The sequence below is a fragment of the Mirounga angustirostris genome, unplaced genomic scaffold (assembly GCF_029215605.1).
Source record: "Mirounga angustirostris isolate CCGP_5_RB_7025 unplaced genomic scaffold, mMirAng1.0.hap1 SCAF_10, whole genome shotgun sequence".
Lineage (NCBI taxonomy): Eukaryota > Metazoa > Chordata > Mammalia > Carnivora > Phocidae > Mirounga > Mirounga angustirostris.
This window is the reverse complement of record NW_026991718.1, coordinates 64582943-64596416: the sequence shown is the minus strand read 5'-3', so window position 1 is coordinate 64596416 and position 13474 is coordinate 64582943. Positions and strand designations below refer to the sequence as shown.

General features: G+C 34.1%; 2 protein-coding genes across 5 annotated transcripts in view; one reads left to right on the top strand and one right to left on the bottom strand.

Moving 5' to 3' along the window:
• Positions 1 to 13474, bottom strand: part of PPP4R3B (protein phosphatase 4 regulatory subunit 3B) — a 63924-nt gene that overhangs the window by 28654 nt on the left and 21796 nt on the right. For 3 of the 4 annotated variants that reach the window (XM_045884968.3, XM_064572490.1, XM_045884967.3), the window contains exons 5-7: positions 9274 to 9351; positions 7762 to 7878; positions 6259 to 6375 (exon numbers count right to left, since the gene is read on the bottom strand). In XM_045884968.3, coding sequence (XP_045740924.1) covers positions 6259 to 6375; positions 7762 to 7878; positions 9274 to 9351 — 312 coding nt within the window. The remainder of the gene's footprint in view (positions 1 to 6258; positions 6376 to 7761; positions 7879 to 9273; positions 9352 to 13474) is intronic. The other variant, XM_045884969.3, reaches the window with a different exon arrangement.
• LOC123851295 (small ribosomal subunit protein eS8-like) lies at positions 3057 to 3750 on the top strand. Its single transcript, XM_045884972.3, has one exon. It carries the CDS (start codon positions 3081 to 3083, stop codon positions 3705 to 3707), a length of 627 nt encoding a protein of 208 aa, XP_045740928.1. The 5' UTR covers positions 3057 to 3080; the 3' UTR covers positions 3708 to 3750.

The window sequence follows — 13474 nt, the reverse complement described above, 5'->3', positions numbered from 1 at the left end:
GACAAGACCTGGAATTTCCTATTCTGCCATCTTGCTGATGCCACTCCTGGTTTTTCTGATATATGAAGCCAAACCCATTCCTAAGTAATACATTAATTCCTTATTCTCCTACTTTCTTCTGTCATAGGTCAGGTCTTCCTTCTCCAGTTATCTCTCCTCCACAATGCTGTTAGAACTATCGTTCTAAAACAGAGACCTGATGAAGACATCCTTTGTTTAGAATGGTTGTAAGATAAACTCCTTAGACTGGCTGTGTAGGTAAGAAATATTCTAATCCTGTGCTGTTTAACATGGTATCCACTTGCTACATTAGGCAGTTTAAAATTAAAACCAGTAATTCCTCAGTCACACTACCTACATTTTAAGTGCTTGGTAGCCACAGGTAGCAAGTGGTTACCTTGTGGTTACACAATAAACATTTCCATTATCACAGAAACTAAACAGCACTCTTCAAGCCTATTATAGTTTTGTTGTTAAAGAAAAGGAAAAAAAAGGATAATCAGACTTAGACCAAAAAAAAAAAAAAAAAAGATGCAGGGGAGAAAAGGGCAAAATATGGGAATTTCTCACAATCAAAATACTAATTGCCACATGCAATGATACTAAAGTCTTTAAACAAGTTGGCTTCTAAATCCTTGTGTCAGATGGGTTTATTTTTTACTGCTCTTAAGTGTCACTGTAATGAAAAATAATTTAGTAAAGAAAACACAAGAGACAGGAATCTATAAACATTCTTATTCTGTAATAAGAGTCATACTTTTGCAATAAAATCTGCTCTGAAAATACATATAAAATCAGACTTCTGCTTTTGGTCAAGATGGAGTGACAGGAACTAGATTTAGTTTTTACCTGGAACAACAACAAAAAGCTGGACAAAATATATGAAACTACAGTTGGTAAGACAGTAGACACTGGCCAATAAAAGACAAAAAGATGGGAAAAAATGAGATAAGCCCTAGAATACATGTCAGGCTCTATTATTATTATTACAATTATTGTATTACTGGATCCTGCCAAACTAAGTAAAAATCAATTCCTAAAATACTAGAATTCACCACAGATTTATAGAAATTCTGCCCCATGGAGCAGTATGGAACAGTCTTTTTCCAGAGGTACACCCACCTCAGTAAATAATTAAAATTAGTCTACTACAGTGCATGACTACATCCACTCAAAAGTAATGGTATTTTTCAGAAACAATGAACAAATAGTTCCGAAACAATTAATGAATGGTTGAACATACATCAATGAAATAAAAGTATTATCAACATTATATGTTGTCTGTAAGGCATGTTTCATTTCTTAATTAACATAATAGAGCAAGCCCTTCTGAACAGAAGGAACAGCCGAATCAAAGGACCCAGCCTCTCTAACTGCAGTACAGCCATCTAAGATATACACTATCCAAGTGACCTTATTAACTCTCCCATACCTATTTCTCCAATGGCAGAACAAAGGAAATGGAATAGAAAATCACTATAAGTTGGACCACTCTTTCAAAATTCAAGCCAGCTAGAGTTGAACTGTCTAATTTCTAACTGTTTGCAGGAGTTCTTTACTGGTACCATTAAAATACTACACATACAAATCCAGTTTTCCTTAACCTGCTTCTCCAACAATGGCATTACTCAGCTAGAAAAAAACTCATGCTCAAGTAAGTGTAGCTAAATAATGAAGATATAAGAAAAACTACTGGAAAATTCCTTCTTAAAATCAAATGACTTGATGTGCAAATAAACCATTATAGAGTAACTCCAGTTAGTATGTGTCAATGCCGAGACACCAAAATCTAGAGAACACCCTCTTAAATTTATATATATGTATATATAAAATATTTTTTTCTCCGTCTCCCCTTAAATTTATAGTCTTAATTAAGAGGGCCCAATGACCTCCTTTCCACTGAAGCCTGTTTATTCCTATGTTCTCTCTTTTAACTTCTTTTTACACCACCATAGCAGCTTCTGCAACTATAACCTTTAATTCAGAGTCAGCCTTTAAATGCCACCATTACTGTCCTGCAATATTCTAAGGGGTCTAAGTTAGGTGTTGGCAAACCACAAGACCACTTTGCTGGTTGCCTACTTTGTAAATAAAGTTTACGGTAAAACATTTACTGGAACATAGCTACACCATCTTTGGACAATTCATATTACAATGGCAGGGTTGAGTAATTGCAACAGAGACCACAGGGCTGATCAAGTCTTATCTTCTGGACTTTTAAAGAAAGGTTGCTATCCTTTACCTAAAGAGCAACATTTAAGTGAGTTTAACCAAGGTTTCCGAGAGATTTTTCAAGGTTTTAGTTATTTCTAAATCAAAGTTTTAGAGAAATGATACTCCCATGGGTTTCATCACACTCCAACCTCATACTATTCTTAGAAGCACATAACGGTTTTTAAAGTACATTTTTGTGGGTTTAAGAATTTTGCTATATTGCAAAAAATAATCAGCAACAGAGGGGAAGTTCTAGGTACCTACATATGGAATTGAGAGATTATCCAGGTTATCAGTTGGCCTCTCTACTTTCTGGCTGGGAAAGATAAAGAACATACTTATTTCATTGCTTCTAAGATTTCTTAAAACTTTCAACTTCTTGATATTAAGATACATTTTATAATTTATGGCATTAGACAGTTATTATCAGCCAATTAGAAAGCATGACAAAGTAAGATGAAAATTTTCCACTAACACTTTGAGGTAAGATCAAGAAAATATTAGCATCCATGTTATCTTAGATTCCATGAATATAGTAAGTAAGAGGAAAAGAAAGAATGACAGGAGCAGGAACATTATTCTGAAGTAGAATAAAAACTGATGGATGTTCTGGAAACATCTTTGTTCTTTAAATGTAAGACTTATTTAAAAATGCACACGAAATTTGTTCTGCAGCAACTTGAATAGGGTAAAATAATAAGAAAAACAATACTTCTTTTAATCCATCTGACATGTCAGAAGAAAGCAAAAACAGCTCTTCAAATTCTACAGAACTTTATGGTCCAATTTCTCAAGTCTGTGAAACAGCAAAACAGTCTGAATAAAAAAACTTTAAGCTCGCTCTTTCGCAGCCACTGCCGAGAGAGATGGGCATCTCTCGGGACAACTGGCACAAGTGCCGCAAGACCGGGGGCAAGAGAAAGCCCTACCACAAGAAGCGGAAATATGAGCTGGGACGCCCTGCTGCCAACACTAAGATTGGCCTCCGCCGCATACACACAGTCCGAGTCCGGGGAGGCAATAAGAAGTACCGTGCCTTGAGGCTAGATGTGGGGAACTTCTCCTGGGGCTCTGAGTGTTGTACACGAAAAACAAGGATTATTGATGTTGTCTACAACACATCCAACAACGAACTGGTCCTCACCAAGACCCTGGTGAAGAACTGTATTGTGCTCATTGACAGCACACCGTACCGACAGTGGTACGAGTCCCACTATGCACTGCCCCTGGGCCGCAAGAAGGGGGCCAAGCTGACGCCCGAGGAGGAAGAGATTTTAAACAAAAAACGATCAAAGAAAATTCAGAAGAGATATGATGAAAGGAAAAAGAATGCCAAAATCAGCAGTCTTGTGGAGGAGCAATTCCAGCAGGGCAAGCTTCTTGCGTGCATCGCTTCAAGACCAGGCCAGTGTGGCCGAGCAGATGGCTACGTGCTAGAGGGCAAGGAGCTAGAGTTCTATCTGAGGAAAATCAAAGCCCGGAAAGGCAAATAAATCTTCCTCCTATCTTCGGTCATGTAATAAAGGTGTTTATTGTCCAAAAAAAAAAACAAAAAAAACCAAAAAAAACCTTTAAGCTCAGTTTTTGAAGTTGAGGGAATTCTTGATGTGATGCACTGAAGGAAACATTACTTCTGTACCATTCCTGACACAAAAAAGTAACCTAAATCGAATCATGAGGATACGTAAGACAAATCCAAATTGTTGGATACTAGACCAGAAAATTTTCAGTTTTGTCTTGTTTAAAAAGAACATTACTGGGACAACTGACAAAATCTTAGATAGGACTGCAGTTAGATGATAGTACTATAAAAATCCTAATATCCTGATTTTGATAATTATAATAGACAGTGAAGTAGATACTGGTAAAAAGCCATTGTGCAATCATTTCTATACTTTATTCTTCAATGATTTAGAACAAAAATAATTATGTCTGTATGTAAATGTGTACATACAAATATAAGCAAAGAAAGAATGATAAAGCAAATTAGAGATAAAACATTAACAACTGGGCAATCTGGGTGAAGTGTATATGGGAGTTCTTTGTACTATTATTATAACTTCTCTGTAAATTAAATATTACTTCAAAACAAGAAGTTAAAAAATGGATGCAAATTTGTTCAAATACATATGTTCAAATACAAAATATCAAAGAGTTAACCCATAGAGATTAGCTTATGTATTTTTAACTTTATTATGGCAAATTTCATCTTCCAGAATTACTATAAATTCCACATATAGTTCTATGAAGTATTTCAGTATAAAACTTTATAAAATAAGGATTCTTAAAAAAATAACCCCAATGCTACTATCATATCTTAAAAAATTAACATATGAGTTTATTCTTAAGTGAGAATACAGTGAAAATACCTGCCAAAATAAGTGGTTCAGTAATAGCTGCGTTACTTACCCAGTCAGATTCTAAAATAAGTTTTACTAAATGTTTCAAAGGACATTAGCATAAAAATATGTGAAATCTGTGGCATAACAAAGAGACAGCAATTACTGCTAAATCTATCCGTCTAGCTTAGAAAGAATTAATGACTATAGTAAAAAATGTTAGTATTTCCTGTTGCTCAAAACGTATTTTAGTATGTAATCCAGGTTCCTAAACCAAATCTGCTCCATAATACTGGAAAGAAAGTTTGAATGCTGTCAGTTTACTTTCAAAGAGCATCAAAATAGCAAGTGCCCACCAAATACACAGGTAAGTCTTTTCTTTTTAAAGGTTACCAGGAACTCAACAAAGAATCTGGCATGTAGAATCCTTAATTTTAAAGCAAAAAAAAAAAAAAAAAAAAGTATCCTCTTTTGTGGGCTAACTCAATTATTTTATGGCAACAAAATTTTTAAATTGTTAAACTGCTAGATCTCAGAAAATTCAGGGAAATGAAAGACCTTGAAGACTATGATTATAAAAAAAAGAAACTGAGAAAGGGACTTTTCATAGTTAAATATCAGTAACTGCTTCTCTAAGTCTCATTTGTCAATTAAATGTAAACAAGGAAATATTTCTAATAAAAATAGAAATAAAAGCTTTCAGAGTTAAGAATCCTAATAAAAACAGAAATAAAAGCTTTCAGAGTTAAGAATCCTATTCTCACAATCGGAAGAGATTTTATGAGTGCCCTTAATCACACACATCACTGAGAATGTAGCAATTAAGAGTGTTAAATTCAAAGTTACCTTCTGTAAAGGATGGCACAAAGATACACATAACAACTGTGAGATTATAAACTGATTAGTAAAACAGGTATTTACTTCTTTAAAGTCAGATTTAGCACCATTTGGGTTAAAAAAAAACCAAAAAACCTTAAAATATACTTAACATAAAGATTTCTTCTATTTCTTTTCTACTGCCTAAAATTGTAGCATTAGCTCAAACTGATTCTAATATAAAATTGCTTAAAAAAAAAACAACCACTGGAAATATCTAACAAAGAATGTAAAAAATCTAAGGAGATATTATGAGATTAAACACAAAACATATAAAACAACTGTAGTTTATTTAATTCAATAGTAACTCATAACAAGGATCAAATTAACAGAAATCAAAATCTTCTTTACGATGGAACATGATTATATTTATTTTCTATTTAACACTAAAACATATTTGATATAAGAAAGAGTACTTTAAATTGTAGCTATTTGTTCATTTTGTTCTTAAAAGAGTTTAAGGGGAAAGTTTAAGTATTTCTGTGGTGGGAAAACACGGTGGTCTCATTATTAAACATTTATTCACATGGAAAAAAAGACACATTTGAACAAGTGAAGGCACCCTGTTAGTTATACTAGAAGTGCCTTTAGCACTTGAACTTTTTTGAAGAACTTGATTCTATTATAACCTATTTATCTCAACTTGAGTTTGAATACAGTTTTTTACAATAAACAAATCAAATGCCACATATTCTGGGGTTGCTGAAGTCGCAGTTGATCAGAAATCTATTCTGCCTCATTAAAGATTTAGATTGTAGTTATACTTTTTTTCTCAACAGTATGCAAACATTACAGGTCATTCACATAGAATCAGAGAATTATTACTTACATCATCACTCTGCTGGGCTTCTTGCATTACAAATTCTCGGACCATGGATGGACTAAACTCTACTAGATAAGAAAATATATCTGTAGCTGCTGATCTGACTTGCAAATCATCCATGCCCTGGTAAAAGGAAAGTTAGGTTAGAGACTGTAAACAAAAATTACGCCATGTTCCCTATCTTTCCCAAATCTATGCACATTAACGTTTTGGATTCAGACATTGTACTGGAATCTTTTCTTCCTTTTCTTGTATAAATATTAAAAGCTTTTAAGCAGCTCAATGATTAGTTTCTGCCAGTTTTCACCATCACAAAGATAAATACTCAGAGAATTTAGATGTAAGGATCAGCATAGGATTATACTATTACACTTTACAAATGCTGTAAAAAATTTTTTTTTTATTTATATATATGCAAAATGTGAATGATGTTACCTAGTTAAGACTTCAAAATTTTCCAGAATCTGTCTTTGGTCCTGGATTTGCCAGTTACTCCTTAGTAACTGATTCTCTCTTTTATGACTCTCCTAAGAGAGGATGCTTTTGAAAAGCACTCTGGGTATTTTCACTCTTTGTCCACATCTTAGTTTTCTAAGGGAGTGATCCTGAATGCTTTTCCCTCTTTAATAGATAAAGGATACATGACTTGTAAGTTACAAAATCTCCAAGTGATTCTGAAAACATTCCTTAACTCAGCATTCTCAAAGTGTGGTCCAGGGAATTTTGATGAGGTGTTCAACACCCTTTTCAGGAAGTGCATGAGATTAAAACTATTTTCATAGCAATAAACAGTACTAGGGCATTAATGGCCCTTTTCACTCTGAGGATATCACAAGTATAGTGAGACATGTGGTATCACAACAAAGCAAATGCAGAAGTTGCTATGAGAATCTAGCTGTCATCTCCTACACCAAATGTTAAAGGGATGGGCAAAAAAAGGTGAAACAATGCCATTCTTCACTAAAATTTTTTTTGTTTTCGGCAAATTATTTTTTCATAGAAGTTATATTATTTGTAACAAATATTTGATCATCTTAAAATGAACTGATAAATATTTAAAATTTTTCAGTTTTAATTTTCATACAATACCAATGGATAAAAATATAAACAAATGTATGCGGAACCACTGCCCTAAACCACATTGCAGCATGAGCTGCCTTGGTCCAGTCTGTCCTCACTCTACTCACTGGTCTAAAAAAGAAAGATATTTTAATTGTTTCTATGAAACATAATATTGTTACAGAAGAAATAATAGTCTTGAAAAAGCATGTGGGATTTTTATTCACTTGAAGCCATATTATATGCAAGTGCTTACATATTAATAACATAAACTTAAATAATAAAAACCCAAAGACTGAACACACACTTGTAGTAATTCACTATCAAGTGAATCATAACCTAATATATATAATTCAATATGCATTATTATAACAAATACTTTCACATACATAATATAGAACTACTACAAATTCACAACTTCAAAAACATGAAGTGAAGCTATATAATTACCATTACAATTTCAAGAGCAGGAAGAATTCCCAACTTTGCCAAAGTTTTGAAAAATGCATCCCTGTTTTGAGGTTGTAATGTCTGAGAAAATGCACAAAATTCCTTGAAAAAGTTAACCTGGAATATTAGAAAACATAGTAAGAAGTTGACACACGTAAGAGCAAACTTGGCACACTTTAATGTGATGTACCACAGTGTAATGTGCCCTTCTCAAGGACCTTGGGGCGCCTGGGTGGCTCAGTTGGTTAAGCGACTGCCTTCGGCTCAGGTCATGATCCTGGAGTCCCTGGATCGAGTCCCGCATCGGGCTCCCTGCTCGGCAGGGAGTCTGCTTCTCCCTCTGGCCCTCCCCCCTCTTCCCTCTGACCCTCCCCCCTCTCATGTGCTCTCTCTCATTCTCTCTCTCAAATAAATAAATAAAATCTTAAAAAAAAAAAAAAGGACCTTCATTTTTTAGGGTGTCCTGGCTCCTTAAAACCTATATTAAAATAACATATTAAAAACTAGCATCCCACTAAAAGTAAACTTTGCATTACTTCTTAGCAATGAACAATGAACTCCCCAAAGACATTATAGTGTACATGTTATATGTGGAGTCCCAGTGGGTGAATACACATACAATATTAACTTACGGTTTAGTTGCAAAAATGTCATGTAAGGCATGTATCCTGAATTAGAGCATGTATTTTCACAGAAACATGCTGTATAACAAATGGTGGCTGGGTTCTCAGGGGGCTCTCAAAAGTACAATTCCATTTTTAAGAATTGGAAAGGACATTAGACATTCCCGAGTTTAAAGAACTAATTTTTTAAAAGAGAAAACTGAGCAGGCGATCAACTATACCAAGATGACTTGGCTGACTTTAAGTTGGCAATCTTGCATTTTTTTTTTTATTATGTTATGTTAATCACCATACATTACATCATTAGTTTTTGATGTAGTGTTCCATGATTCATTGTTTGCGTATAACACCCAGTGCTCCACTTGCATTTCTTTTTAAAACCCAAGCACCTGATTATGTTTAAAAAAATAATGACAAACTGCTAGTAAATAGCAATCACTATTTTTTTCCACCAAAGCATAGCTTATACCTCATAAAATATACACATATTCAAAAGAAAAAAACATTTCCAAGAACCAAATTACTTATCATGCATTTATTCAAGCACTGTCCTTACCTTTTTTCCTTAAAAAAAAAAAAAAAAAAAAAAGAGCTGTTCTATACAGCCTTAAAAATGTATGAGTTTGTAGTTCTGTCCATACATAAACTCCATACCTAATTTTGGGATTTTTGAGACACAAAAGTCCCCTCATCAAAATAATTTAAGAAATTTGTAAATATACAACACAGTAAGTTTGAGAAACTTTGAGAATAATTATATTGTATAAATAAGTATCTTTCATCTCATATTTATAAAAAAATTCTCTCTTAACAAATTCAGTATTGAAAGCTGTATATGCCAACAGTAAGTGCTCTTTAGAGGTTCGAATTTCAGGAATAAATAACTTACCAATTCACGCCGTTTATCATCATCTGTAGCCTCATCTGTTAACTGTGCAAAAACTTCAGACAAAAACTTCTCATCTTCCTACATGAGAAGAAATAATTACTATGAAACAGTCTAACAATAGTATAAAGTTACACTCATTTGTATGATCTACACAAATTATAATAAAAATAGCTGAAAACCCAATAGTTTCATCATGAAACCTAAAATTCCAGGGTATATTCGTGTTATAAGTTTCAAACCCTGACTACACCATTTAATATTAGTTACACGTTACATTAATACCTCATTTGACCAGAAACTTCAGCTATAAAGAACTCTTTGGAAAACAAAAAAACCCAGTTATGTTCTAGAAGTCATATATGAAAACTCAGGTATTTTAACTCTGCAGTTAAAGGCTGTGCAGCTCCCTCTCAGGGTCTATTCATTTACTTTTTTTTTAAGATTTTATGTATTTATTTATTTATTTATTTGAGAGAGAGACAGCATGCACAAGCTGAGGAAGAGGCAGAGGGAGGGAGAAGCAGACTCCTCGCTGAGCAGGGAGCCGGATGAGGGGCTCCATTCCAGACCCCTGGGATCATGCCTTCTGGGATCATGACCTGAGCTGAAGGCAGACGCTTCACTGACTGAGCCACCCAGGAGCCCCTATTTATTTACTTTTAATTTAAATGTAATTCAAACAAGTTTGAAGATCTCATTGTCAATCCGCCGCAGATTAGAAAAATGAGAAATTACAAATATGGCACAGGAAGAGCAGTAAAGTAGAGACTGAATTCTGGCAGTGGTAAGACTGCAAAGCCTTTTAAAACACAAAAACTCATGGAATATAATTATCTAGGGCCATTTGGGTTACAGGCTTACATTTTCTTATGGTTCCCAAGGATAAAACTAAATGATAAACACTACAATAACTGCTTTTCACACACTGATGATTCTGAGGTATTAAAGGGCAGGTATGTGTTAGTTTATCTACGTACTATTTACAAGGACAAACAAAAAATATAGTAGAGTACGTACTATATAGTCTTATTTTTAATATAAATTTATGTCTAAAATCTAAAAGGGGTAAACATTAAAGTGTTAATTGTGATTATCTTTTGGTGATGGATTATGAGTGCTTTTTTGCTTATATTTTCCAATTTTCCATAATAAGTATGGACTATTAAATTACAAAGGAAAAAACTGACATAAATTCTGAAATTCACTTTGGAAATTTCCATCAAAACCTGCTAAAAAACCTATCCTTTTAAATTTCACTTATTTTTAAAATTCACTTTTATGAAATACAACTTGCATTAATTTTATTTAAGGTAGCATGTTCTAAGAATGTTTGTAATAGTGATACCTTCATGGTTGACAATAAAATCAAATCACGACATGTTAAGGATATACCTTAAATACCTGCCCTTTTACTTAAGGTGGATCATCTGTGAAGTGGTATCAATCCCTTAAATAAGTTTTTCTAAAATAAGATAAAATGTATATATAAAAAATCTAAGTAAAAACCACTAGATATGATTATGGACGATGTAACATACTCTTCCACTAACCATTCATCAGTGTTACTCAAAGAATACTGAAAGCCACTCCCGTTCATTAGTCTGACTCAGAATGGTGTTTCTTTTTGTTCTTTATTTTGTTGACTTCTTATGGACCTTATACACCGTGGCCTGAACCATCTGTTTCTGAGAGAATTCAACAGCATTATACTTACTTCTCAAATCACTTTTTCTAAATACTTTTCCTCTCAATATTTTAGGTTCTGGTGAGTAACTATGCACTTACACCTTTTATAAATTTTTTTCTTCTTCCATCTCTCCCAGATTAAATCTTCCTTTCTTAAGATTTTTTAACTTTTTTGAGAATACTTTCAGAGGAAAATAGTTTCAATTCTTTGATAAATACAATTTCTTCCATGATTCATTATTTGTGTGCTGACAGCTAGAACTGCTTAATGTATTATGGAGGCAATTTCAAGTATATTATAGCCTGCTAGGAGAATATTTTCTAATTCCTATCATGTATATTTTTTCTGATTTCTTTATTCTTGATAATAATCTAAAAAAGCACTCTATTCCAATGTACATTAAAAAGCAATTAATTGGGGCACCTGGGTGGCTCAGTCAGTGAAGCATCTGCCTTTGGCTCAGACTGTGGCTTGAGATTGAGCCCTGCGTCAGGCTCCCTGCTCAGCGGGGAGTCTGCTTCTCCCTCTCTCTCAGCTCTCTGCCACCAACCTCCCCCTTCCCCCCGCTTGTGAGCTCTAGAGCTCTCTCTCTCTCAAATAAGTGAAATCTTTAAAAAAAAACAAAAACAATTAATTGACAGCCTAAAGTCCATTATAAATATAGTTGTAATGTTTCCCCCTACATACCTGGTTCTCCCAGTAGTCTCTTTAGATAACTTTAGTTTTTCTTTTTTATTTAGTTTAAACGCCTTTGTTTTTAATAAAACATACTTTTAAGACAAATTGTGTGTGGCTGCTTTTTTGAATTACACAGCAATTCTTTATTGGGGGGGAAAAAGGGAGCCACTTTTAAAAAGCCTGAATCAAACTTTTCTTTGCAGTAATGTAAAAACAAGCACATGCTCAAAATCCAAAAACCCAAGGGTGCCTGGCTTGCTCAGTCAGCAGAGCATGCGACTCTTGATCTCAGAGTTGTGAGTTCGAGACCCACACTGGATGCAGAGTTTACTTTAAAAACAACAAACCCAAACCCAGAACCCATTCACCATTATTCATGTAAATGCAGAAATTTAGAATTACATCAGGCTTTAAGAGATTACATAGATTGCCTAGTCCAATTTTAAATTCCAAGAGACTGATGCCCAAAGAGTGGACTTATATGAGGCTGGCTATAACAGAGACGGATTTAGAATCCAAGTCTCCCACATGATGAGATTTTTGTAACTCCCACAATATATAATAAACTATAGGACAGATTCCTAAGTAGTTCATAGTTATGAAACAAACCAAAGTAAAACATACATAGAAAGTAGAATAGGCCAAATCTAGTAAGACAAAATTTAGTATGCATGAGTCCAAAAACCTTTAAAACAAAATGGAGAACTATATTATTGTAAGAACTGTATGACTGTAAGTTGTTTTCTTAAAGGCATGGAAAGATTTTATATATTTACTTAGTAACTGGGATGAAAGGTTAGAAATTTTTTTTAGTGCTGAAATCCACAAAATATGTCAAAAAAGAACTAAACTACTGGTATTACTGGGTTTGTTTTTGGCTCAATTCTCATTTATGGGATAGTGGAAATATATGTGTTAAAATGTCAACATTTGCGATATCTGTCCTCCACCATTTCTAGTGAAGGAAGAAGTTAAAACTTCTTGTTCTGAAAAGGATCTTATCGGTAGCTGTCTGTGTGAAAATAACCTCATTTTATTGGCTTTAAGGAATTTAATTTTTAAAACATTTTAAAGTATATTTCTCAATTCTGGGCACATGAGATTTTGATCTGCAATTAGAAAGTTCAGGTTAACTAAACTCTTATGCCCCAATCAAGCTTAAGAGAATCTCAACATGTACTAGAGTACATACCAGGAGCCAGTGACCACAGTAAGTGCTTTCATATAATTTCTGTTAATTAACCTAATTCAGGCTAGGAGTTCTTTTATGTATCTTTGCACTAACTCATTTTGGTTCCGATAAATAGAATTCTTACATTTTCACTTGCTTATGTAACTCATACAACAACAAAAACAATACTCATTTAAGAAACTACAGATATCAGGATGCCTGGGTGGCTCAGTCAGTTAGGTGTCTGACTCTTAGTTTTGGCTAGGGTTGTGAGATGGAGCCCCATGTCCAGCTCCGCCCTCAGCACGGAGTCTGCTGGAGATTCTTTCCTCCTCCCCTTCCCTCTACTCCTCTCCCAACTCATGCGTGCACACCCACACTTGCTTGCTCTTTCTCAAATAAATAAATAAACAAATAAAGCTACAGATAGGTATCCTAGCTAGAAGGATATCTGGAAACATCTAATACCTAGCCAAAAACTTTGTACATGGAAACCTCAGAGTTGGGCTTTAGGAAATGAGCTTTTAGAGGCCAATCACCATAATCCTAATTTCTTTCTTCTCACATACTGTTGAGAACAGAAAACAGAATTCAGCATCACTGCTGACACATAAGAGATAACTAAGTGGTAAACCCTGGATAAACAACAGGTAATTCACAGTATC

Coding starts and splice junctions, on each gene's coding strand:
- LOC123851295 (XM_045884972.3), top strand. CDS start 3,081: ATGGGCATCTCTCGGGACAACTGGCACAAGTGCCGCAAGACCGGGGGC.